General features: G+C 51.9%; 1 protein-coding gene across 3 annotated transcripts in view; it reads right to left on the bottom strand.

Moving 5' to 3' along the window:
• LOC309369691 (putative cation-transporting ATPase 13A5) overlaps nt 1–27184 on the bottom strand; it is a 55965-nt gene that overhangs the window by 2283 nt on the left and 26498 nt on the right. For 2 of the 3 annotated variants that reach the window (XM_081910790.1, XM_081910792.1), the window contains 21 exons: nt 26681–26851; nt 23203–23360; nt 22702–22890; nt 20929–20990; nt 18361–18511; nt 16433–16519; nt 13181–13270; nt 12452–12608; nt 11773–11890; nt 10166–10290; nt 8736–8896; nt 8463–8582; nt 7241–7320; nt 6770–6812; nt 6475–6584; nt 5289–5385; nt 4161–4233; nt 3529–3703; nt 1934–2121; nt 613–701; nt 344–424 (listed from right to left, as the gene is read on the bottom strand). In XM_081910790.1, coding sequence (XP_081766916.1) covers nt 344–424; nt 613–701; nt 1934–2121; nt 3529–3703; nt 4161–4233; nt 5289–5385; nt 6475–6584; nt 6770–6812; nt 7241–7320; nt 8463–8582; nt 8736–8896; nt 10166–10290; nt 11773–11890; nt 12452–12608; nt 13181–13270; nt 16433–16519; nt 18361–18511; nt 20929–20990; nt 22702–22890; nt 23203–23360; nt 26681–26851 — 2525 coding nt within the window. The remainder of the gene's footprint in view (nt 1–343; nt 425–612; nt 702–1933; nt 2122–3528; nt 3704–4160; nt 4234–5288; nt 5386–6474; nt 6585–6769; nt 6813–7240; nt 7321–8462; nt 8583–8735; nt 8897–10165; nt 10291–11772; nt 11891–12451; nt 12609–13180; nt 13271–16432; nt 16520–18360; nt 18512–20928; nt 20991–22701; nt 22891–23202; nt 23361–26680; nt 26852–27184) is intronic. The other variant, XM_081910791.1, reaches the window with a different exon arrangement.

Here is a 27184-nt window from a genome sequence, read left to right as displayed (position 1 = left end):
GTTGGTGAGCAGGAGGAGGATGCTGAGCCCGAGGGATCGCTTTCCTGACCCTCTTTAACCCCCCAAATCCCCTCCACATCCCCTGAACCACCACCAGCAGGTTCCCACAAGCACTGGGAGGAGGGAGCGCTCTGCTGGAAGGGAAAACTCTGAGCCAGTTCCTGAAAAGCTGTAGCTCAGAGGCTGAGCGTTGGCCTTGCAAGCAGAAGCTCTCAGGTTCAATCCCCGCTGGGACCGAGAGACCCCTGCCTGAAACCGTGGACAGCTGCTGCCAGTCCGTGTAGACAGCGTTGGACTAGATGGGCCAGCAGCCAGACTCCTCAAATCACGCTCGCCTGCTCACCTCCACGAAGAAAGAGACGGAGAAGGCCACCAGCAGCATCAGCAGCACATACACCCTCCAGATGGTTGGGGTGCAGAGAAACTGTGAGGAAAGAGGTTGCAAGCTGCTTAGGCTTCTGCAGCGCCTACAGGTCAGCCTGCCTGGCACCTGCCCCCTCCTTCCGCACCCCACACCCCTGCAGCCCGGCCCAGGGCTCTGCGTTTTGCCCCAGGCAGAGAGCATGGCGCTCCAATCTGGTGCTGGCTGCCCATATCCTTGTGCTGACTCACCTCCATTCCTCTGTAGACGGGGTCCAGGTCAGCGAAGAAAAGGAAAAGGGAAACTCCGAGCTGGACACACAGCAGGCCAGAGAAGATATCTGGGGAATCAAGAAGAGGAAGAGCCCCCAGTGAAGCCCAGGAATCGGGGGGGGGGGGCCTCTAGGGTCAGGAAGAGCAACGGGAGATGAGAGGCAACAGCAGTATCTGAAGGAGCGTCTCCACATCCATCGTTCAGCCCAGACACTGAGGTCCAGCTCTGAGGGCCTTCTGGTGGTTCCCTCACTGCGAGAAGCAAAGCTACAGGGAACCAGGCAGAGGGCCTTCTCGGTGGTGGCGCCCACCCTGTGGAACTCCCTCCCACCAGATGTCAAAGAGAACCGGACTTTTAGAAGACACCTGAACGCAGGCCTGTATAGGGAAGTTTTTAATGACTGATGTTTTACTGTATTTTAATATTTGGTTGGAAGCCGCCCAGAGTGGCTGGGGAAGCCCAGCCAGATGGGCGGGGTATAAATAATAAATTATTGTTATTGTTACTGTTATTGTTATAACCAAGCAGGTTCCCATGTGCCCCTGGACCTCAGGAAGGGCGACTGGTCACTGGGGCTGCTCCTGCTGCCACCACAATGGCTTCCTTCCTTCCTTCCTTCCTTCCTTCCTTCCTTCCTTCCTTCCTTCCTTCCTTCCTTCCGTCAGGGAACTGCCATCAGTGCCGGAGGGAGAGAGCAAAATCCAGAGGGGTTCCAGAGAGCATCCCGGGATTGGGAGAGGCAGCCCATCTTCTGGGGAAGAGAATCAGCGTAGCACCAGTGGAGAAGGGGGGCAGATGGGGGAAGCGGCAAGGCGGTCCCATGACTCCTTGCAGGGGGACCAGCGGGGAGAGTAGGGGTCCTCCGCTGCCTACGCCCTCCTTGCGCAGAAGGCTTTCGCGCAGAGAGAGTAGGAGGAGACTAGGCTGCTTTGCTGGAAGAAGTTCAAGAAACGCCCACTGACGGATTCTGCCAGCGTTTGAGACAGCCACGGGTGAGTGGCTGTCCGGACAGAAAAGGTTCACTCAGGCAATACAGTCAGGTGTTTGCACCAGCTTACGCACGAGCAACCCCTAGAACCATCACACTTCCTTCCACAGAGTGTGACAAGGAGCAAAGAGACAATGCATGGAAAGCTCTCTGAGCACTGCAGGAAAGCGCTACCTGGGCTGTGCCCACAACCAGACCCCTGGCGAGGCTGGTTCTGGGGTCTCTGCTGGGCTGGGTGGGGCAGACGTCATCATGAACCCAAAAGGCAGAAAAGGGCATGAGGGTCCACTGCCCCCACCCCGTTAACTCACAGTTGGTGTAGATGGGCTTCCGGAAGGGTTTCCCCTTGGAGAAGACAAAGGCTGCGATGATGCAGTTGATGGTGACCAGTGGCCAGAGGGTGGTGTCCTCATAGCTCAGGACGGAGTGCTCCGGGGCCGTGGCGTTGCTGGCCGTCCCATTGCCTAGGGACACAGGGTGGTCTGCAGTAGGGCACCCCCTGGAAGGAAGACACACACACACCACCCAGAGTTACTTCCTCTGCCTCGTTGTCCTGGTCAGATGCAGGTCAGAATGAAGAGGCAGAGGCAGATGCTGGCCAAGTTAACTATTCATTCAAGGAAACGGCAGGCAACTCGGCCTAGTGGTCTCAGCAACCCTTCCCAGCAGGTCTTGGCCCCATGAAGCCGTTGCCAGGCTGAAGGTCCCTGCCTTCCACTCCCAGATGTTTCCCAAGCCGTCTCAAACTGCGCCTGAGCACCTCTGGTCTCTGTTCTGCTTTCCTCCTTATTCTGGTAGAACAGGGGAAAGGGAGCTTGTGGGAATGTTCAGGGTGGCAAGAGAGGATATATTGTTAATTAATATCCTTCCTAATTTGCCCTAGCAAGATCCTTAGTAGAGTTTACATTCCCCTTCTTACACGCACAGCAGATAGCTGGTTGCAGGCTCGTGGGAGCCTCTCACTATTATACAATTCAGTCTGTCCCAGATTGAATTGTACGTTCCTGGTAAGTTCCCTTGAATCCCTCTTAAAAGAATAAAGAGGCCACAATCTTATTCAAAGTTAATAAAAGAAGTTTACTTACTTCAGTTCACAGTTGGATCCCTGAAGGCAGACTTAGTTACAAATTTGTACATGTGGATCTACCCCATATGGGGGAATAATCCCAGTGCTTCAGCCAGCTGAGAGCTAGCAGAGCAGTCCTAGCTAGAAGCTGGTCAAACGAAGATGGGTGTCATAAGGAGAGAGGTGTGCTGCGTGACTCGTCCTTTTGTTACCTGGACAGGTTTGGTCAAGCCCACCTTTAGTCACATGCAAAGCAAGGCTGCTCCAGCCAGGAGGAACAGGATGTTTCAACAGGCTGGACCAAACATTCCCTCACATGTCTTCTCCAGCATTAGAATGAATGTTGTACTTGACTGCCTCTCATGGATCACATCTCACATGTCGCAGCCTCTCTGGATTCTGCAGCAGCCTCTTGAACCCACTCCTCTGCTCCAGCCTCAGAGTCTGAACTGTCCCCTGTCACAGGTTCTTCCTGCTCACTAAACCCTGTTGCCCCTTCAGCACCCAGCACCACCTCCCTATTCTTTATTTTAAGGAGATACTTTGCAGCTCAAATGATGAGGCATCTAACCTCCCCACAAACAGATCAGAAGGAAGGCTCCACCGAGAGAGGATCTCGTATGACTTCGCCGTGAGCAAATTGGGGGTATTCTTCATGAGATGTGGCCTGGGTGAGCTCCAAGGGAGATTCCAGCCCCACCCTCCACTGCTGCCTCTGGGAATAAGGGGAGCCTCTACCCTTAGAAACCAGCAAGAGGGAAATGGCAGCCCCTGGCCTCCCATCCCAGCCCACGTCTAAGCCTCTCCCTGGGAGGTGCGCTCTTTGGATGGGGACCTCACCTGTGGCTGCGCAGGACAGAGTACCAGGGCTGCTGCTTCACATACAGGAAGGCGAAGACCTGGACGGTGAGGGTGAAGAGGACGTTGAGAATGATGGAGAGCAGGAGCGGCGGGGAGAGGAGCCGCCCGGGGGGTCGGTAGGGGGCCAGCTTGGGGTAGGCGTGGGTCAGGCTCACTGTGGGGAGAAAGCGAAGAGTTTAAAAAGGTTGCCCTTCCCTTTATTGGCTGAGGGAGCCGGCACACAGCTTCTGGGTCATGTGGCCAGCATGAGTAAGCCGCTTCTGGCGAACCAGAGCAGCGCACGGAAATGCCGTTTACCTTCCCGCTGGAGTGGTACCTATTTATCTACTTGCACTTTGACGTGCTTTCGAACTGCTAGGTGGGCAGGAGCAGGGACCGAGCAACGGGAGCTCACCCTGTCATGGGGATTCGAATCGCCGACCTTCCGATCGGCAAGTCCTAGGCTCTGTGGTTTAACCCACAACGCCACACTTGTCCCTTGCTCATTCAGGTTGGGGTAAGTCAAATTCAGGCTCCCTTCAGCTCAAGAGGGAATTGGCGTGTTTCACATCTGACTGTGCACCTTCCTTGTAGCAGCGGCCCCAAACCCCATAACACAGTGATCTGCTTACTTGTTAGGCACACGACTAGGGTGATGCCGACATCTTGAAGGAGGTACTGGATATTCCCAAAGATCTGTATTTGCTAAAAGTGGGGCACAGAGAGAGAGAGAATGAGTTCACGGAGGGCTTTCAGTCCTGCCGCTTGTGGACAGATTGTTTACCCAGATTGTTACTTCAGATTGTCATGGAATTAACTCAGACCGAGTGGGAGAGTCTATGGGGCTTTGCAACGGAACCCAAAGATGTTTTGCTGGAACTGGATTCACACACGGGTCCATGCTCCATTGCGGCAAAATCACTTCCCTGCCTTACAGGATCCCAGGCAACAAACCCATTGCTCCTTTAGGTGGAGGCTTTTTATAAAGACGAGAACCACTGTGGCTCAAGGATCTGGCTGTGACCTGGGGAGAGACCAGGGTTCAAATCCCTCACTCAGAAATGCAGCTCGCTGTGGGTGAGGAGGAGAAGATAGAAACCACCTTGAGCTCCTTGTAGGGAATGTAATTAATAGTATTAGTATATTAATTAATTACGGTAATAAAAATAAAGAAAGAAAGGACTCTCTTCAATTGAAGCCAGTGTCTACCTCCAAGTTAGAACTACAGTTTAGGGGCACATGCTGTCAGTCACCCACCATTTGGCCTTTGGCTGAATTTACTGTTAGAATTCCTGCTCTGTGATTGCAGTCATGGGATTGTTGTCTATCACATGACGGTGTATGTTTTGACTCCGCAGAGTGGAAATGACGGAGACAGGATGTTTGTGTTCCTGTGTTCCGTGAAGTGGGACTATTGTCCTTTGTTCTTTCTCTCTTTGTTGTCTGATGCTAGAGAGAGAGGGAGCCACGTTGCAGTGCTCCGTGTGTGTTTAGATGTAAATAAAGTAGATTAGCCAAAATGCTGAGTTGCTGACGTCTGTCACGCAAGCTGCGAAGACTCTGCGGATCCCTAAGTGTGCCAGTGTCTGTTGGCATCGGTTCCTGTGATGTTCGGGCTGAAGAAAGCTTTTGAAGCTCCCGAACGATCAACCAGGAGGGAGGGAACATGCCAGTCAGGCATGTGTCTCTGCCAGGGTCCTACTCAAGTGTAGGACGAGCTCCTGACATCTACACCCATCAGTGTTTACATATGTACGTACCCAATACAGCAGAGCAGTGCCAATGAACTGGCCCATCCCGTACAGGGTCAGGTATTTAATCACCGAGAAGGAGGCCACGAGGGCCGCACGACCTTCCCTGGGGAAGAGAAAGAGGCAGCTCAAGTGCAGAAGGACAACTCGGGGCCTGAAAGACTCAGCAAGCGGCTAGGCTTGCCAGGGCAAGTGCCAGGAGTGTGCCAGTCCCAGTGGGTACCTGCTGCAACATGGAGGCCAGGGCAGCAGGACAGAAGGAAGCGTTATAAGAATTTTAAGGTCTCAAATACAGAATAAAAATTCATAAATGCACACATATCTAAACATATGAACCATGTGCCTGAAATAGTATGGGAGAGCAATCCTTAAGCCATTTGGATTCTTCCCATGACCTCAAATACCGTATTTTTCGTTCTATAAGATACACCCGACCATAAGATGCACCTAGTTTTCAGAGGAGGAAAACAAGAAACAAGAAAGCAACGCAACGCCTCTAGAGCAAAGAGGCAGGAGCGCTCCCCCTGCGCTCAAGAGGCCTTGCGTTGCTGTCGTTGAAGCCAGAAGAGCAAGAGGGATCGGTGTGCACCTCTGGCTTCTGGGACAGCTGCACAGCCTGCATTCGCTCCATAAGAAGCACACACATTTCCTCTTACTTTTTAGGAGGGAAAAAGTGTGTCTTATAGAGCGAAAAGTACGGTATTCCTCTGCAGTAAAGGAGGCAAATGGGGAAAGCCATCCCATTGCCTTTTTGCTTACAAATCCTGTCTTAAGGGCGTATTTGTGTATGAATAGGGTGAGCCTGTGACCAGGATTCAGGAAACTAAAATATTGACCATCACAACAGAATGGCCAGGCTGCCCAGGTAAAGCAATCAGTGACCATTATCAGGATTTGTGTGGCAGACCATTTCCTTCTGTGTTGTAGGGATGATGTTTTTTGGGGGGGTCTTAGGCTACAGGGTGGGCAATTTCAGAAGTCTATATAAGGGCTTGTGCACCGTTGTTCTGGGTTCCTCCTGCCTGGGGTGAGTGGGGACTATTTTATTATCATTATTATTATTATTATTATTATTATTACAACAACAGGAGGAAGGAGGCAGCGGAGGAAAGCCACACTGGGTCCCACAAGGCACCTCCAGAGAGGTTTGGCCTGGCGGGAACAAAGCCACGGAAGCGAAGGAGGCAAAACCCACCTGATCAGTTCTGGCACACACTCGATGTTCGGGATTTGGGAGGTGAAGGGAGACGCGACGGAAGCCTCTTGCTCCGAGAGGGAGATCCCGGCGTGAGCCATCTTCAAGGCCTGAAAGAGCAGCAGCATCAGCATCCGCCCCCATTCAGTCTCAGATGGAATCAAGAGAATTGTAGGAACAGGAATTGCCTTTTGGTTTCCACTTAGGACCCACCACATCCGTGGGGAAAGGGATCCGGGTGGGTCACAAGCTTTATTATTATTATTATTATTATTTAACAAATCTAATTACCTACCCCGCAGTCGTTGGCTCCGTCGCCACACATTCCCACGTAGTAGCTAGGAGACAGGAGGGAACATAGTTTAAAAGTTCAGGTTTTGGTTTTGGTTTTTTTTAAAAAAAAGATGTTAAAAATCCCATTCACAAAACGACCAGAAGCCTTCTTATTAGGGATAATGTCAACTGAAATAAAAAAAGAAGTAAGATCTCTCTTTATGTATGCAACATCCGCAAGCCAGAATTTTTATTGCAACGTATTGGAAAAATGAAACTATACCTACAAAATCAGAATGGCAAGTTAAACTATGAGAGTATCTGCAAATGGCAAAAATGACAGGGAGGGTATGAGGGTATTCGATGCAAAAGGTAAATCAAGAATGGATTATATTCAAGGAATATCTTAAACATTACTGTGAGGACAAAAAGGTCCTTCTCCCTCTCCCCTGAGCTCCGCTCCCAGAATCACGATGGCAAGCAAGGAACCTACTCTAGCTTCTGAAACTCTTCCACAAGGCTGGACTTCTGTGCTGGAGACATCCTGGCAAACACTGTTGCGTTCAGAAGAATCTGTGGATAGGAAAAAAAACGCCCCACCAAACAAACACAGAATTATAGAATTGTAGAGTTTGAAGGGACTCTAAGCCTCATCTAGTGGCGTCTCCTTCACTAAATGTTTTTAAACAGAGGTTGGATCTGTGGGATGTGAAACACAAGAGCAGTCAAGTACAACATTCCTAGAGTGAACATGTTTACACATGGGGAGGAATGTTTGTCCAGCCAGCAGGTCAACTTCCTGTTTCCTTCTGGGCTGGGAAGACTTCCTCTGCATGTGACGAGAGGTGGGCGTGGCCTCACCTGTGCAGGTAACGACAAAAGCACAGGGCAGGGCAGCCATCTCTCTTTCTCCACATGCATCGAAGAAGCAACATCTGCTTAGCCAAAGATGCTCTCCTGGCCTCCAGCCAAGAGAGGACAAAGGGACTGTCTCCTTATGAGATAGTTTCCAGGTGTATGCTACTTTTCTAAGCTAAGTCTGCCTTCTGGGATCCTACTGTGAACAGAATGATGTGTGAGGAAACTCTTTTTATACTTTTATAGAAGACTGTGTCCTGTCTTATCTTTTATGAGGGAATAAGGGGAAAATACCAAAACAGTTATTATAGAGGCTTTAGCTGAGCAAACACATCCGCTGCGAGTTTAAAAAGGGAAATGTTTCTCTGCTAAATTGTGAACTTGTTTACACAAGTTGGAAAGGCTATAATCAGACAATATATCCTCTCCTGCACCCCTAAACATTCCCACAGGATGGCCATCTATCTGGGATTCTTTAGCACTGCAGAGGGCTGAACTAGATGGCGCTGAGGGGATCCCTCCTGTTCGGAATGCTACGATTCTATGAAACAGTGTCCCGGAGGAGTCCAGGGACGCCGTGTAGAGGAGTCAATGACGCGGGAGAAATCTGGGAGCGCCAAAGAACATTTGCGCCGTGGACAGAAGATCAAGACGGTCCAGTACAAGCCCACCCTGAAAGCGCAGGACGTTTATTGCTTCACAAGACACACACCTGGAGGCCAAAGAAAGTCCCACATTGCAGGCTGGTTCCAAGGAAGCGCCCTTAAGGATGCGTCCTGGTCTCAATGGGGGTCCATTCCTCATTCCCTCCCTGCCACCAGCCCTAGGGACCACCCACCGCCTTCCCCACAGTGTACCTTGGGCAGGAGGCTGCCGAAGTGTTTCATGAGGACGTGATAGGTGTCCCCGTTCAAGGCGAAGTGGAAGTCCCTCTCTTTCCCACTAGCATCAGAGACGTCAATGGAGATGTCGGGAGTCTGGAAGTCAGGAAGTCAGGAATTACGCCCCGGTGACTTAGTTCAGAATTTGCGCAATTGGAAGCATCTCAGCCAAACGGGGTCAGCAGCTTGGGGCACACCCATTCCACCCAGATTGAAGCTATGCAAAGAGCTCTGGAGCTCCTGCCTTACCATGTTTTCGTCTGAATTGAACACCTCCTCTATCAGCTGCCAAGTAACGGATGCCCGGTTGGAGCCCTCTGCCTCCCTGGCTTCTACCAGGATCACTCTGGTGCCGAAGGAGAACATCCCACAGTTCCTGGCGACTGTGATGGCTGTCTGAAGATTGTCGCCTGAAAGCAAGGGGAAGGGAGAAAGTCTGTGGGTGTGATGGCCTGGGATTCGGACTTGGATGCTGAACCTGAGGAATCCCAGCCTGCACAGGAGTCCCCGCCTCCAGAACCAGCTGTGCCGGGGCTGGGGCTTGAGCCTGAAGGGTCCTCACCTGTGCTGGATCCTCAGGTGCGGGCACCAGCTGAGTCTGCTCTGGCTCCTGAGGTGATGGAGGACCCATTGCCTGCAGGTGCTCCACTCTCAGCCCCGTCAGGGGAAGAGGAGGTTGCCTCTGGGTCAAGTAACTCTCCAGCCTCTCCTGAGCTGCAGAGGCTCAGGGCAGAGAGGCGGAGGGAACTGAGTTCCCACAGGAGGAGTACTGACCTCCAGGCCAGGAGAGGTGAGTCACCTGTGGACCGGGGCCGCCCTATGCCTCAGGGCAGATAAAAGCCGGCCAGCCCCTGTCCCAGGTTGCAGGAGCAACATTGTTGGTAGCCTGTTCCTGCCGGCAAACTGTCCTGCTCATCTGCCAGAGTTCCTGACCTCACCCGACTCCCTGCCTTGGATCCAGCTTCAGCTTTGACGGACAGCCTCCATACTGCACCCTCGACCTTGGACTGGACTCAGACCTCTCCGCACGGTTAACCCTTGGGACCAGCACACTCTCCCTCCCATTGCCAGTAACTAACTGAAGGTTTCCTACTGAAGGCCCAAAGGCCACTGGGACTTCTCTCATCTTGATTCTCTGATAGGGTGTTGACACGTCTCGCCATTCATCATCCATTCACCCCACATTTTTCAATGGGTTTCGCAGTCACTTTCCAAACGGGAAGAAAAGTGTGTTTCTTTGTGGCTCTGGGCCAAGAGAGAACTTTTCTGGGCTTGAAATGTGCACACCAGCATCCCACAAAATACTGGCAGTCTGCAGGGGGCCGAAAACAATTTTGGACCACCATCTTGTTTCTATTCAACACCATCCAGAACGGCTTAATCGGTTGGGAGAATCGGACTCGAAAGCTCAAACGCTGCATGCATTTAGCCAAAGGTTTGCAAATGCCAGTATACGACCACAAAAGAAAAGCTTCGTTTCTTGGGAAATTTGTCAACTGCAATGCAGTTCCAGCCTGCCTCCACCCCCGCCTATGATTTTTAGAGAGACTGAGCCCCACGTATGTTTGCATCAATAAAGGCCTGATCTCCCCCACCCCCCAGTTAAAGCCTTTGGGAAACCCCAGCGAGGAAGAACCCCTTGCAAACCCTTCACAACCACCCAACCACAACCTACCTACCTGTGACCATGACGCTGCGGATGCGAGCAGAGCTGAGTTCTTCCAGGACAGCCTGGGTCTCCATCTTCAGCCGATTCTCCATGACCAGGAGACCCAAGAAGGTCAGGCCGGACTCCAGCTTGTCTCTGGGTGGCAAGAGGGGAGAGTGAGGGGCTTCTGAAGGGACCCAGAGGAGCTGCTGGACCCAGAGAGGCCTGGGGGCTGCTCTGGAGCACGGCCTTGAGGTGGCCGGCCCCACAGAGAGTCCTCTATGAAGTCGTCCCCCAATATGCTGCTGGCTGCCAGTGAGGCTCTTCCACGTTATTAGAAAAATAGTGCCAACCGCCTCAGCGTCTCGCTGGCTCGCTTGCTCCCAAACTTGCAGCACAGAGCCGCCCGCAGCAGAAGAGCCCACCGCAGAGCTCCAACCGAGGGACGGGCTCTTCCCCAGACCCAACTCTCGGGCCCCGGACTCTCAGCCTGGTGCCCCTGAGATCGCAGCACCTGGGTGCCCCGCACCCCTAGCGCCTATGGGTAAGACGGCCCTGCTCAGTTCCTGACTCCAGGTCACAGGCTCACCCTATTCATACACAGATACGCCCTTAAGACAGGATTTGTGAGCAAAGAGGCAGTGGGGAGGCTTTCCCATTTCCTTCCTCCTTGCAGAGAAACATTTGAGGCCCATTTGGGAGAGTCAAAATGGCTTCAGGATTTCTCTCCTGTGTTAGGATATTTCCGTTCCACCTTAAAAGGGAGCAGACTTTGTAAGTCACAGAGTCTGTGTATTTCCTGTTCACAGGATGTTTCTGTTGTGTCTATGCTTTCGTTTTCTCTCTGTGCCTGAGACATTGAAGCAGGCAGTCATGTTTTCTCTTTGTTCTGACCAACGCTGAATAAAGTTGTAAATAATGCTCTCCTGCGTGCATCTTTCGCTGTGCGAATTCTGTTGATAGAGTGTGCATCAGCTCTGGAATGTGGCAAGCTATTTCTGGAGTTCGTGTCGCTAATTGAATGGTACTGCGTGTCTATGGGAGATCAATGGATCGTCCGGAGGCGACGTGGGGTCATGATGGCCTTTGTCTCCCTGGCAGTATCCCAACATCCTGTGCTATTTCAGACATGTGGTTTACATACTTCTGTATGTGTTTGCCTTGTAAATTAATGAACATATGATTTAGATATTTGAGACCTTAGAAATCCTATAACACTTACCTTTTGACCCTGCTCTTTCCATGCTTAAAAGTTCTGTGTCTGAGGGCTGATGGCCCCCCCCCCCACACACACACACCCTGGAGTTTTCCCTGCAAAAATTGGCTCTATAAAGCCCAGTCGGTGCAAATGTCAATTTGTGTTTCCTGCAGATTGCCGTTTGCGCCAACTGACCATCAAAATGCAGGTTTTTGTGAGGAAACTCCAGAGCAGGAAGCAAGATGGGGGGGGGGCGTGAAGATCCTGAGCCTTAAATTGCAGACCCTGCCTGGAAATCGTGGCAGAAAGGTAAGTGTGGATGACCCCTGACACGGAAGGGAGATGACTCCGCTCTTGATAATGAACGATATAAATTGAGCCCATGCCTGGTGGAGTCAGGCCAGCATCAGCCCCGGGGGCCCAACCTCAGCCAGCCTTACCTTTCCAAGTTGTCCAGGTTGATGCCCCTGTTCAGGCGGAGCTCCTTGTGAGCCAGCGCAATGACGCGGAAGCCTTGAGACGTGAAGCACTTCAGTTCCCTGTGGAAGTTCTTTGGGACTGCCAGGGAGAGAAGAGAGGCGCCAGTCAAAGAGCAGCAGAGGGGCTAACCAAGGATGTGTTTGTTTAAAATAATAATGATTTAATAATAATTTATTATTTATACTCCACCTATCTGGCTGGGTTTCCCCAGCCACTCTGGGTGGCTCCCACAAAACGTTAAAAGCACAATAAAACATCCAACCTTAAAAACTTCCCTGAACAGGGCTGCCTTCAGATGTCTTCTAAAAGTCAGCTAGTTATTTATTTCCCTGGCATCTGATTGGAGGGCGTTCCACAGGGTGGTCGCCACCACCAAGAAGGCCCTTTGCCTGGTTCCCTGCAACCTCGCTTCTCACAGGGAGTGAACTGCCAGAAGGCCCTCGGAGATGGACATTTAAAACGGCTCCCCCTGAAGTCTGACCCAGCTGTTTGTTTGGATACTTATTGTGGACAAACGCCGGCTCCCTTGGCCTGAAAGCGAGATGAGCACCGCAACCCCACAGTCGCCTTTGACTGGACTTAACCGTCCAGGTCCTTTACCTTGTTTACCTTACAGGGACATGGATCTCGGGGCCTTACCGGTGTTGGTTTTGCAAAAGCCGGCCACCGTCTCCGGGGCTCCCTTCATGTAGAGGTCGTAGCCGTCCTTCCCCATCTCTTGCGTGATGACAGACATCCTCAGCAGAGAGGAGGAGAAGGGAAACTGGTGCAGGATCGCGATGCCTTCCAAGGGGACCTGGGAGTGGCGGGAACAGGAGGCTCTTAGTGGGAGGTCTCCCCGCAAGCAGGTGGCTTCTATTCAGCACCACGACACCCAAGGCGTCTAGGTAGGGGCTGAACTAATAGGTGCGATGAGGGCTAGAAACTTAACAAGCTGGATGGTGTGCAGAGGCGGGAGCCCAGGATGATCAAGGTTGTGGAAACCAAGACTTAGCAGGAATGGTTGAAGGAGCTGGGTATGTTTTGCCTCGAAAACAGGAGACCGCAAGGTGACATGAGAGTTATCTTCCAGTATCTTAAGGGCAGCCCCATGGAAGAGGGAGGCAGCTTGTTTTCTGCTGGTCCAAACTGTAGGACCCGAACCAATGGATTCACATTGCAAGGAAGGAGAATCGGATTAAACACCAGAAGAACTGTAAACTCCGTTTGACAGTGGAACGGACTCCCTCGGAAGGTAGTGGGCTCTCCTTCATTGGAGGTTTTGAATCTGCTTGAGTTGAGATTCCTGCATTGCAGGGGGTTGGACTAAATGACCCCCCGAGGCCCCTTCCGACTCTACTATCCTACAGCTCTATGATTCTATACTACCTCCAGGATCAGAGGTAGCCTGGATGGCCTGCGCTTGAACGGTCCCGCCGTCACTGTGAAGAACGTAGGCTGCCTTGGCTCTCTAATGACCTGCGTGCAACGAAACAGGAGGGTCGATGGCTGCAACATGTGGGAGGCTGCATTGCCAGACCCGGACATGCAGCAGCAGCGGCAAAGAGCGGACTTCTCCGCCTCCCCGAGCGGCCGTCCAGCAGAGCTTTTCCGACCGGACAACGGGTTTGGGTCGTCTGGCCAAGAGAGCATTGCTCTGACCCCGCCAGAGTCCCTGGTGGTTGTAGAAACTCTGCCAGGCGTTTTAGGGACAAAACTGCTCAGATTTGCACCCAGACGCTTAGAAAGTTGGCATGAGTTTTAATCTGCTTTCCTGTGGCTTTAACTTTAAATTACCGTACTCCTGTACAGTTTTTTTGACGATAATTTCTTTATCTTTTTTATTAACCACTTTGAGGTTTTTCTACACTGTAACTTTTACTAATGAAACAATAAATCCATAAATATTACTGCATCCCAAAGATGTGGAGGAGCTGCTTCAAGAAGGGTGCCCGAGTGCCAGCCCCCCTTGCCCCTCATGGCTGGGTGGGTCCAAGGAGGAAGGAGAAGTATTGCCCGCCTTGAAGGAGATGGTGATGTGCCCCTTCCTTCAGAAGCTCTCCCTGGACACGGAAGTATTAGATAATTCTCACCCATTGGCTACTATCTCCCTTTGGGGGCGAGTTTCAGATGCGCTTGGAGGAGACTGAAGATTTGGGACCAGTTCAATCTAGAGGCTTCTGGCCCAGCCAGGACACTGAGGCTGCCTTGGTTGCCCTGGCTGAGGCCATTTGTCGGGAGAGAGATGGTTGGGTGCATTTTTATTGATCTTGCAGTGGCTTTCAGTGTTAGAATTCCTGCTCCCTGATTGCAGTCATGGGATTGTTGTCTATCACATGACGGTGTATGTTTTGAGTCCGCAGAGTGGGAAGTGACGGAGACAGGATGTTTGTGTTCCTGTGTTCCATGAAGGGGGACTATTGTCCTTTGTTCTTTCTCTCTTTGCTGTCTGATGCTAGAGAGAGAGGGAGCCATGTTGCAGTGCTCCGTGTGTGTTTATATGTAAATAAAGTAGATTAGCCAAAATGCTGAGTTGCTGAGGTCTGTCACGCAAAATGCGCAAACTCTGCGGATCCCTAAGTGTGCCGGTGTCTGTTGGCATCAGTCGCTGTGATGTTCGGGCAGAAGAAAGCTTTTGATGCTCCCGAATGATCGACCAGGAGGGAGGGAACATGACAGTCGGGCATGTGTCTCTGCCAGGGTCCTACTCAAGTGTAGGCTGAGCTCCTGACATTCAGCCCCATGGACCACCACATCCTTCTAGAGCATCTCAGGAGGGCTGGGCAGACTGTACACCAGCAGTTTTGCTTCTGCCTCTAGAGCCCTGTCCATGGCTGTCTCTCTGACCTATCTGAATTGGGAGAAGGAGCTGAGATGCCAGAGAGGTGTTTGGAGGCAGTGATGGGCTGGGTTTGGGCCAACAAACTGAAAGTGAATCCTGAAAAGACAGAAGTCTTGTGTGTCCCGAGTTCTCCAGTCCAGGAAGGAGCAGATTAGATTAGGGCAATGTGCCCTAACTAGGGCTGCCTTTGAAGATGGCTTGGAAACATCAACCAATTCAAAATGCAGCGCTCATATTTGCCTTTATAACTCACATAAGCCCCGTTTTAAAACAGCTGCATACAGTCGTACCTTGTTCTGTGACCAGGATCTGTTCCAGAGCCCCAGACGATAGCCAAAACGGACGCAGGGCAAAGCACTTCTGCGCTTCTGCGCATGTGCGAGTGGCAAACCCAGAAGTAACAAGTTTTGGTACTGCTGGGTTTGCCACAGACGTTTGCCAGAATGGACGCTAGACAAGGCACACATTCACGGAGGTACAGCGGTACCTCTGGATGTGAACGGGATCCGTTCCGGCGCCCCGTTCGCATCCAGAAGTGAACGCAACCTGCCTCCGCGCATTTGTGTGTGCGCGGGTCACAATTTGACGCTTCTGCGCATACGCATGACGTTCATCTGTGCATGCGTGAGCGGCGAAACCCAGAAGTAACACAAGAGACCATCTCCTTCCCTAGAGACCCCCTTGGGTGTGAAGACTGGCAGAGGGGGACCCTCTTGGTTAGTCCTGCCACCACCAAAGTTTCGGGTGCTGAAAACCTGGAAGGGGGCCTTCTCTGCAGCAGCCCCCCCCCCAAATGTGGAACTCCCCCCCAGAGGTGCACCTGACACCTTCTCTGTTTTTTTGCCAGGACCCACCCTCTTCCTCTGCCTGTAATTTGTTTTCATACTGAATTTTAAAAGGTTGCGGTCCACTCCTGGGACCTGCCAGGGAAGGACAGGCAATCAATTCAATCCTCACCATCACCTGCCTCTGAACACCAATAGCTGGGAACACAGTCTTGGGAGAGAGAGATGGTCTCATGTCTGCCTTGCAGGCTTTGGGACAACTGACTGAGCACTGCGGTGCCAGGATGCGAAGGTGTGCGGCTCTCAGTCTGCCCTAAAAGAGAACAATCGCCAGCAGCTGCTGCCGGTCCACTGTTCCCCCTGCAGTCGTGCATTTGACTTTTCCTTGTCCAAAACTCTCCACAGAAAGTTCTTTCTGGCTTGGTCCTGTCTCTAAACTGCCTCCTTCCATGCCTCCCAGGTCAGAATGGCAACAGAAGATCCCTGCTGGCTTTTATGTATTTCTGAAGAGCATAGGAAGAGCCAATGGCCCATTGAGCCCAGAATCCTGTTCTCACAGTGGTCGACCAGATGCCCCAATGGGAAACCAGAAATCAGGATTCGAACACAAGAGCAAATCTCCCCTTCTGTGGTTCCCAGCAATGGGGATTCAGAAGCATCACTGATTCCAATTGTGGAGGCACAGCAGAATCGCTAGCCCTCTCCTCCTCCTCCATAAATCGGTCCTATCCTCTGGCAGCCATCACTGCCTCCTGTGGGAGGGAGTCCCATCGTTTAACCATGTGCTACCGACTTCCTTTCATCTGCCCTGAATCTTCCAGAAAAAACCTTCCCTTTGCCTCCGTCCCAAAGAAGCCCGGGGTAGCAGATGTGCAAATGAAGCTACAAGGCTCCTTTGCCCCAGAAGCTCTTTCACTGAGCAGATGCTGTGATGCCAGCTGCCCCCTGCCTTGCTGCCTCCCCCAGGACGCTCCGCCAGGGCGGGGGCCGCTCAGGGGCAGGTGCGGCACTTACCTGGGCGGCGTTGCTGTCTGGCTTGACAATGGTGCGGCTCACTTGCACGCTGCCTTTGCTCCCGTCCGAGCTGGACTCCTCCATTTTCTGTAAGAAGGAAGGAGGAGAACACACATTGAGACTGGGAGAGTCTCAAGGACCAGATTAGCGGGTGGCAAAGATGGTGAAAGGTCTGGAAGCCAAGTCTTAGGATGAGTCCTTGAGGGGGCCGGAGATGTTTAGCCTGGCCATCTGTCTTGACACGCTTTGGCTGAGATTCCTGCCTTGCACGGGGTTAGACTAGAGGACCTTTGGGGCTCCCTTCCAACTCTACAATTCTCTGAGTCTTTGAGAAGAGGAGACTGAGAGGAGGTCCGTGTTTATGGAAGACAATCTTACTCGGCTATGAGTGATCGCCAAAGGAGAAGAAGAAGGATGACGAGTCCTGCTGGATGAGGCCAATGGGGGCCTATCAAGGGCAGTATGCAGTTCTCACCGTGGCCAACCAGATGCCTGGAGGAAATCTGCAATCAGGATTCGAACATGAGATCCATGTTCTCCCCTCTTGTGGCTTCCAGAAGCATCGCTGCCTCTCCACCCCCTCCCCAAATCCTGCCGGCCCTTGTGGGGAACGGGGAAAGGCAACTGTCCTCTGCCCACAATCTTGGGCTGCAACTCTTTCCGTGTTGCCCCGCTGGGCGCTCCCTCCAGGGGCTTTTGCCACGCAGCAGCGGAAGGACGGACACACCAGTAGCATGAGATGCAATAGCAGGTTCAGCTGATACTGGAGCAGATTGACAGATTGTGTTGCAAACAGACAGGAAAAACCACGTCCTGGAGCGAAGCCACAGGGCCCGGGTTTTGCTCTGCCTGTTAGCAGAGGGATGGAGCCGAGGGGAGGGGACCTCTGGGGCAACGTTCCCACGCTCCTCCCTGCTGGAGGTGGCATGAGGACAAGGCCTTCAGCCCCGTGAACGTGCCGCGGTGCCAGTGAATGTGCCCCGGTGCCAGCCGCGTGACCGCAAGGGTCAAGAGCCAGGAAGGGCAGCCTCCAAAATCAAAGCGGAGGGTGACACAATGTTTACGCCAGATTTACTCTGACAATGGAGCAGCCGCTGTGTCCCTGCGCATTCAGGCAACGGCAGAGGAGCTTTGGCATGCCCCAGACTCCTTTCTGAGGCTTTGCACTGCAAACCACAAGCGCTCTGCTCAGTGGAGTGTCTTGCGAACCACTTGTGTTCCCAGGATGTTCCCAGGATGAACAAGGGCTGCAGATTCTGGGATGTTTCCGGTCACTGCAGTCAACTCTTCCTCCTGGAAGCTGTCCCTCCCGGGTGACCGTCGGAGGATAAGAGCCAAAGGCCCCCCTGAGCCATCATCCTGTATCCCAGTGGCCATTCAGATGCCTCTGCAAGCTTCCTCTTCTTTGGCGATCCCTCGTAGCAGAGTAAGATTGTCTTCCATAAACACGGTCTTAACAGTGAGTCCGTAAGTGACTCTGGAGGCCACTTCTGGATCCACACATCCTTCCACAGTGGAGACATTGGTTTCCAGGTGGGAGTTGATCACGGTGAGGATTTGCCAAGCGTGTCTTCCTCTTAGCACGTCTCTCCCTTGAGTGCTCACTGGAAGGACAGATCGTGAAGCTGAGGCTCCAAGACTCCACAAGAAGAGAAGACTCCCTGGAAAAGACCCTGATGTTGGGAAAGATGGAGGGCACAAGGAGAAGGGGACGACAGAGGACGAGATGGTTGGATAGTGTTCTCGAAGCTACCAGCATGAGTTTGACCAAACTGCGGGAGGCAGTGGAAGACAGGAGTGCCTGGCATTCTCTGGTCCATGGGGTCACGAAGAGTCCGACATGACTAAACAAAAATTATTATTATTATTATGCCCTGCCTTCCCAGCTCTTTCCTCCTCGGCAGCCCTGAGTGCGAAAGTCGACTCACCCAGTTGGTGCCCTCAAACATCTTGACGTCCAGGGGATCCCCTTGGATCTTCCCGTCCAAGACCAGCAGGGAGTGGCAGGTGGCCATGGCTCTGCAGATGGGCCCCCACGGCAGTGGGCAGCCGCTGGAGAAGCTGTGCACAGCCTGGAAGCTGGGAGGGAAAGCAGAGCATGAGCCCCAGGGTCCCTCGTGCCGGAGGGAGAAAGAGTCCGGGGTGCCGATTAGCCACACTAGCCAAGGAGCGCCTTCAAAACTCTCTCCCAGGCAAATCAGGTACTCTCTATCACATGTGGTGGCTATGTAAGAAAACCCAGGTATTGGGGAGAGCATCCATTCAGAATTACAAAAAAGGTTAAAGATCTCTTTTAACAGAAAACCAGAAGCTTATCTGCTGGGAATTATAGATTTGGATATCCCGCAAAAAACCGAAGGGTATCTTTTTATTGCTACAGTTGCAGCAACAGTTCTTATTGCTGCAAAATGGATAAAATCCGCTCTATTCATGAATGGATTCAAAAACTGACAGAATATGCAGGGTTAGATAGTTTATCAGAAAAATAAAGAATAAACCAAAACAGGAGGTCTTTAAAGTACATTTGAAAAATAATTACTGTAGTTTAAATTCTGTCGCAGCATTCGAGCAATTTCAGTGGTAGCTTTAAGAAAGACATCAGATTTAAAATAAATTAAGGATTAGTCAAATTTGGATAAAAGTGTGTGTTGGCAACCAGCAATATATAATTGAAGTAAGGAACAGATGGGAGGTCGGGTCTATAGTTCAAAGACCAATTTTTGCTTCATTGTTTTGTAAATAATATTGTGTTCATTTTCATTTCTGTTTTTCTTCTTTTCTTTCTTCTCGATGTAATAATAATAATAATAATAATAATAATAATAAAAAAAAAAAAAAACTCTTTCCCAAAACACAGCAGATGTTGCTTGGGCTCCAGAATCTGCAGCCCAAGTGGACAAGAGGAGTCTCAAAGGGTTGTCTGGAGCAGCAAGGCTGCCAGGGATGAAAGAAGAAGCCCGTTTTTGGGTCTAAGGCGAAGGGCTGCCCCACAGCAGAGTTGACTGTGCAGCTTCAGATCTTTGAAAGCCTATTTCATTGGCCTTGTCTGCCCTTCCGCTAGTCTCCCCCTTGAAAATGCATATTGCCCAATCTGGGGATAATCCAATCCATTTGTTAATTGATTTGTTTCATAAAATTTGTACATTGTTTTATTGCAAAAAAACCAAGAACAGCAAACCCTCAGAGTGGTCTATGAAAAGATAAGACTGGAGGTCAGGGGCGAGGAAAAGGGAGCAGTAAAAATGAAGTTTAGTCCACCCACAGGCCAAGGAAGGATGCAAAATGTCTGCTTTCCCCAGTGGAGAGATTTCCCTGGATCAGAGTCTCAGAAATGCTGATGTGCTTGTTGCTTGTTCTTTCAGCATTTTAACGTTTTGTAATGTTTTGAAGTATTGCTATTTTTTTCTTGATTTTCTTGTTTTCATGGATCATCTAGTCCAACCCAAGAGTCCTTTCCCTTCCTGCGGTTTCCAGCAAGCGCTCCTGCCTCCAGCTGTGCTACCCGACCAGAAACCTTTCCACCTCTATCTTTCTCGCTGGTCTCCCAGGAAGGAGGTCCAAGTTAGGGGGAGGTAAGTCAGGAGGAAGGCTTTTGGAGCACCGAAATCCGCCTTCCAGTCACTGCTCACCCTCTCCGCACCCGTCTTTACTCCACAAACAATCGGCCCTTGTTGGAAGCTGTCAACATAACCTCCTTAATCCTTTCGTTCCAGAGGCCAAACACACAGTGGCTCCTTCAGAACAAGATTTAGGGCTTCCCTTGAACAGGGCGCTGAGCCAAAGGGGTGTAGAAGGAGGAAGAGGAGGAGGAAGAAGGAAGAGGAGGAGGAAGGAGGAAGAGGAGGAGGAAGGGAAGGAAGGAGGAGGAGGGAGGAATAGGAGGAGGAGGAGGAGAAGGAGGAGGAAGAGGAGGAAGGAAGGGAGGGAGGGAGGGAGGGAGGGAGGGAGGGAGGGAGGGAGGGAGGGAGGGAGGAAGGAAGGAAGGAAGGAAGGAAGGAAGGAAGGAAGGAAGGAAGGAAGGAAGGAAGGAAGGAAGGAAGGAAGATTATTGTGCTGCTGGACTAGATGGGCCGTTGGCCCCTTAAACTTTTGTATTTAAGAAGTGAAAGACTTCTGAAATGAATCTGCTGCCGTCCCCAAGGCAGGCGCTGCCAAGAGGACTAAACCTTCCACTGTTCTCTGCTGCCGGAATCTGCAGAGGAGCAGGGCTGCCTTGCTAGATTTCCCCGAAGCCTCTCCTTGGCAGCAGGAAGCTGGATAGCAGCAACCCCCCCTCCCTCTCCTTCTGGGGCTGGAGCCAAGCAGAGGCCGCACCTTGTGCCTGAGGCTTTGCAGCCCCCTTGGCTGGGCAGTGCTTCTTCATTAATCTCTCCGTATTCAGGTTTACTTAAAAGGAATTTTCTGGCCACCCCGGGGAGTTGGACCAGATGATCACTGGGATACAACAACCACAACCACAACTTCCCTTTGCAACGCTACCATTCCAGGGGGCTTACCTCCTCTTTTCGCAGGGGACAGCGCCCCACAGATCCAGGCCATCCTCTGTCAGCGTGCCAGTCTAGGTGGGGGGAAACAGACACAGGGCATCCCTGGTCAGAAGGCAGAGGCCCCGATGCTCAGCTCAAGTGCCACAGGGCAGCTCAGGCACAGATCTCCTTGTGGGTGGGTGAAGGCGAGAGATGGACCCACAAAGCGGGGAGGGGGGCAGAGAGAGATGGGAAGGCCGCTGGGGGAACCGGGAAGCTCTCAGTGGGGCGCAAGCTTCCTTCTCCCTTGCCCAGTGGAAGCCCAGCCCCTGGGTGCCGCTGAGCCTTGAGGAAAGAACTCCTGAGGACTAGAAACCTTCCAGGAATGAAAGGGCTGGAGGCTTCAAGGCAGTTACCCCTGAATGGGGCAACTGTGCCCCGGAAGGACCAGGTGCACAGCCTGGGAGTCATTTTGGACTCACAGCTGTCCATGGAGGCACAGGTCAAATCCGTGTCCAGGGCAGCTGTCCACCAGCTCCATCAGGTACGCAGGATGAGACCCTCCCTGCCCGCAGACTGTCTTGCCAGAGTGGTGCATGCTCTGGTTATCTCCCGCTTGGACTACTGCAATGCGCTCTACGTGGAGCTGCCTTTGAAGGTGACCTGGAAACTGCAACTAATCTAGAACGCAGCAGCTAGACTGGTGACTGGGAGCGGCTGCTGAGACCACATAACACCAGTCCTGAAAGACCTACATTGGCTCCCAGGATGTTTCTGAGCACAATTCAAAGTGTTGGTGCTGACCTTTAAAGCCCCAAACAGCCTCGGCCCAGTGTACCTGAAGGAGCGTCTCCACCCCCATCGTTCTGCCCGGACACTGAGATCCAGTGCCGAGGGCCTTCTGGCGGTTCCCTCATTGCGGGAAGCAAAGCTACAGGGAACCAGGCAGAGGGCCTTCTCGGTGGTGGCGCCTGCCTTGTGGAACACCCTCCCATCAGATGTCAAAGAGATAAACAACTACCTGACATTCAGAAGACATCTTAAGGCAGCCCTGTTCAGGGAAGTTTTTAATGTGTGACATCTTAGTGTATTTTGGGTCTTTGCGGAAGCCGCCCAGAGTGGCTGGGGAAGAATTTGTTCAATTCCCCCCCCCCCAATATATAGTCCGGCCCACCACAAGGTCTGAGGGATGGTGGACCAGCCCACGGCTGAAAAAGGTTGCTGACCGCTGTACTAAGCCATGGTCCCTCCTGGGGCCTGAGGTAGAAATTCTGTAAAACCCATTACCAGCAAGGCCAGAGTCACGAACCCAAGAGTGCGGCCAGACCCCAAAACAGCTAATGCTTGAAGGTTAGGAATGAGAAACAACTCCTGATAAGGAACAAGGAGGACTCTGCATGTACATTTTTTTAAAAAGGAGTTGAGAAAGTGTTTACAAGAACTGGTTGGATGAGAGATGATGGGGTGGCAGACGGCAGTTGGGAAGAGGATGAAAGAGCCAAAATGATGTATATTTTTCCTATAAAGTTTGTGTCCTAGGGCAAAGTGTCCTCTCTGGGCTCTACCCTGCAATTCTTTGGCGAAAGTTCAGTGCCTGAAACCCAAATTACCAAAGGATTCAAACTACAGGGAAAGAGATTCCAAGTCTTTCCTTCCTTGGGGGCTTTCAAGCAGACTTGGGGTGTCCCTCTGTCAGGGACTGAGGCAGATGGTCCTTAGGATCCCTTCCAACTCTCCCATTTTATGACAAAGTCTGGCCGATTTGGACTTTGAAAGGCCAAGGGAATTCCCCAGAGACGGCACCTTGTCGAAGCAGACCAGGTTGATCTGCCCGCAGATGTTGATCCTCTGAGGGCTGATGCAGAAGATCTTCTTCTTCTTCAGCCTCCTCTGGGCGTAGACGATGCCGGTGGTCAAGGCGGCCGGAATGGCCGGAGGGACCGCGACCGTCATGAGGAGGAGCGCCATGGTCACCGTGTCCGAGGTGGGTTGCTGGGAGGGCACAAACACACACCGGACAGATGTGGTCAGCGGGTCGGCCATGCACCTCTGCCTTAAGGGGCTCCATCCAAGCCCCCCGCCCAGCCCCATCTATTAATTCATTGCATTCAAACCCACCTTCTCCTCCAGGGTACTCAAGGAGCCCCTCCTGATCCTCCTCCTCCCCTTTCCATCCCCACAACAGCCCCGTGAGGTAGGAGGGGCAGAGAAAAGGTCCCAACCAGTGGGTGTCACGGCCAATGGGGATTTGGGTCCTAGCCCAGAACTCTAACCACTAGACCGTGCTGTCTCTCCGAGACTCACCTTGCGGCTCACGTACACCCCGATGGTGTAGACCAGCCCCAGGATGCCGATCAGAGCCAGGCCCACGATGAAGCGGAAGGCTTCTCGGTAGAGGCGGAAGTTCAGGGGCTTCGGGTAAAGGATGGACCTCACCAGGTCTCCCTTGGCGGTGTTGAAACCTGCAGCAAAACGTGGCATGGGCGATACTCGAACGCAGGACACAGACTCGGCCCAAGGAGTTATCCCCACGCCTTGTCCTTTGGCTTCCCAGAGAACTTGGCATTCAAGGTAAGAGCCCCACATTCCATCCTTCTTGCGCTTGGATTTAGGCTGTGATCCTCTGCGTGCTTACTCGGGAGGAAGCTCCACAGAGCCCAAACGCAGCTGGACATCTGTCAGGGGCTAGGACCAGACGCCCTCTGCAGTTCAGTGATTCTAATAAAGGTGTCTATGACTGGATTTCTTATGGCTTTGGAGTGCGTAAGATGGCATGCGCCTGCGGTCCCAGAAACAGCCTCATATGAAACTAGCTCTAAGCACAATGACTTGGAAGGAACCCAGAGGGCAGGCACACTTTCCCAGCAATAGAACCATAGAGTGGGGAGGGACCCCGAGGGTCCTCTAGTCCACCCCCTGCAATGCAGGAACCTCGGCTAAAGAATAACTGAGAGACGGCCGTCCAAGCTCTGCTTCAAACCCTCCAAGGAAGGAGAGTCCCCCACCTTCCGAGGGAGACCCTTCCACTGTGGAACAGCTCTCACCCTCCAAAAGTTCTTTCTGTGGTTGAGCCAGGACCCCCTTTCTTGTAGCCTAAATCCTTTGGTTCAGCTTCTATTCTCTGGAGCAGCAGAAAGAAGGTTTGCTCCTCCTTCCAGATATTGGTAAGCTAAAGGTAAAGGGGCTCACTGGAAGGACAGATCGTGAAGCTGAGGCTCCAAGACTTTGGCCACCTCATGAGAAGAGAAGACTCCCTGGAAAAGACCCAGATGCTGGGAAAGATGGAGGGCACAAGGAGAAGGGGACGACAGAGGACGAGATGGTTGGATAGTGTTCTCGAAGCGACCAGCATGAGTTTGACCAAACTGCGGAAGGCAGTGGAAGACAGGAGGGCCTGGCATGCTCTAGTCCAGGGGGTCACAAAGAGGCGGACACGACGAAACGACTGAACAACAACAAAAGGTAAAGGGACCCCTGACAATAGGTGCAGTCATGGCTGACTCTGGGGTTTCAGTGCTCATCTCGCTTTATTGGCCGAGGGAGCCAGCATACAGCTTCCGGGTCATGTGACCAGCATGACTAAGCCGCTTCTGGCGAACCAGAGCAGCTCACGGAAACGCCGTTTACCTTCCCGCCGAACTGGTACCTATTTATCTACTTGCGTTGGTGTGCTTTTGACCTGCTAGGTAGGCAGGAGCAGGGACCGAGCAACAGGAGCTCACCCTGTTGAGGGGATTCGAACCACCGACCTTCAGATCAGCAAGTCCTAGGCTCTGTGGCTTAACCCACAGCGCCACCTGCGTCCCTCTCCAGATATTGGAAGAGAGTGCTAATCCTCTTGCATGATAACCAGTCACAGGGAGGCAGGTGGGGAGAGCCCACAGAGTGGGCTGTGGGGGGCAGACATGCATCTCCTGCCATAATAATAATAATAATAATAATAATAATAATAATAATAATTTATTTATACCCCACCCACCTGGCTGGGTTTCCCCAACCACCCTGGGCAACAAACAGCATACGTATCTAAAAACATAATAAAAACAACAAACATTAAAAACTTCCCTAAACAGGGCTGCCTTCAGATGTCTTCTAAAAGTTAGATAGTTGTTTATTTCCTTGACATCTGATGGGAGGGTTAAAACAGAGTGGGTGCCACCACTGAGAAGGCCCTCTGCCTGGTTCCCTGTAAGCTCACTTCTCGCACTGAAGGAACCGCCAGAAGGCCCTTGGATTCCTTTCTCATTCCCCATCTCTCATTCCCCCTTCCCGCTCCACAGAGCGGATTGAATACTCCTGACGATAAAGGTTTCGCTTATCAATGAGCTGCCCAAGACACAGTTACCCTTTTTGGGGCACCAAAATCATGCCTGGAAAAGAGGCTCTTTGGCACAACCTGCAGGTCTACATTCTCCCGCCTCCCTGGATGCTATTGTTAGTTTTCGAAAGCAAAGCGCTTCCTCTTGGCACCAGGTGAGTCAAGCTCAATTTAGGGTTTTGCACGCATTCATCACATGCGCCATCAACTTTCAAGAAAGGAGAGTCACGCTTCACTTCAGGAAGAGTTCCATAGTTTAACTTCCACCCCACCACACCCCTGTCACCTGCAAAACTGCCTCCCTCCAAATCCCTTCATCTGCATGAGAAAGAAACCGGGGCGGGGGGGGCAGAAGGAGGGCATGAAAGAAGGGAAAAGGGAGGCCATGACCTTCCCAGGGACCAACAGGCAAGAGTCCTAATTGCAAAAATAGCAATTCGATTTTTCTTCTCCTCTCCCCCCTCCCCCGCACTCAGGGTCACCCATCTCCCTACCTTAAAGAGGTGTAAATCACAAAGCTGTGTTATAGGAATTCTAAAGTCATACACACACCGTATTTTTCGCTCTATAAGACTCACTTTTTCCCTCCTAAAAAGTAAGTGGAAATGCATGTGCGTCTTATGGAGCAAATGCAGGCTGCGCGGCTATCGCTGAAGCCAGAACAGCAAGAGCGATCGCTGCGCAGCAATCCCTCTTGCTGTTCTGGCTTCAGGGATAGCCGCACAAAGCCTCTTCAACAACATTTGATTCAGAATATTTTCTTTCTTGTTCTCCTCCTCTAAAAACTAGGTGCGTCTTGTGGTCGGGTGCGTCTTATAGAGCAAAAAATACAGTATATATAAAAATACATAAATGTACAAGGCATAAGTATAGTGCCTGAAAGAGTACATATAGTGTTTGCAAGGAGGAAGGAAATGGGAAAAGCTTTCCAGTTGTAGGGGCTGCTTACACCTCCCTGTGAATACAGTCTGGCAAGTGTCTGTGAAGCTGAGCACCCTCTCAATATGCGTAAGAGATTCAGAAACTAAGGATTTACCATCTCCAAGGAATGCCCAGGCTACCCAGAAAAGGCAATCAGATAAGGCAGGATCAGGTCTCCTGGCAAACAGGAGAGAAGCAACACGCTCCAGTTTCTGCTGGGGACCACCTCTTTCTGTGAGGCATGTATGATGTTTTTTGAGGGTGGCCTTGAGCTACGGGGGAGGCAATTTCAAATGCCCATATAAGAACTTGGACACCATTGTTCTGGGTTCCTCCTCCCTCCTGCGTGGGGTGAGTGGGGACCCTGTTGCCACAGTTTAATAAAGATTGGGCTTACTAGCTGCTTTGCTTCTCAATATTCTCTGCCTGACCTCTGTTATTTTCTCCAACCAATGGAGAACCTACAAAGGACTCTATGGGGCTCCTGCATGCCCCATAAGGGAAAGGGGGCAGTTTTTTTCACACAACAGCTGCTTGACTCACCTGTCTGCAGCACGACGGCCCTGACGGGGCCTTTTCCGGCTCGCTTGGTCTGGATGACCTCTGTGCCGCAGAAGAGAACGTGTCGGCGGTAGTCTTCCACGCTGTGAACTTTCCAGGGCTTGGTGTTGTCCGTCTGGGGCAAGGGGGTCTTCATCACAGGAACGCTTTCGCCTGCAAACGCAGCCCAAATCCCACCCGCTCAGTGGACATCACCACAGAATCATGGCATCGTGGAGTTGGAAGGGACCCCCAGAGTCATCCAGTCCAACCCCCGGCAAGGCTGAAATCTCGGCTAGAGCATCCGAGACAGATGGCCACCCGACCTCTGCTTAGAAACCTCCAAGGAAGGAGAGTCCACCATCTCCCGAAGGAGACCATTCCGCCATCAAACAGGATCTTGAAGATCCAGAATAGGTTCTTCCTAATGTCTATGCAAAACTGCCTTTCTTGCAGCTTGAATCAGGATGCATGGATTATTACTAATGATGGTGATTACTTTGAACA

This window comes from Podarcis melisellensis (assembly GCF_964234715.1).
Source record: "Podarcis melisellensis genome assembly, chromosome: 5".
NCBI classification, from domain to species: Eukaryota; Metazoa; Chordata; class Lepidosauria; order Squamata; family Lacertidae; genus Podarcis; species Podarcis melisellensis.
This window is presented reverse-complemented; position numbering and strand designations above follow the sequence as displayed.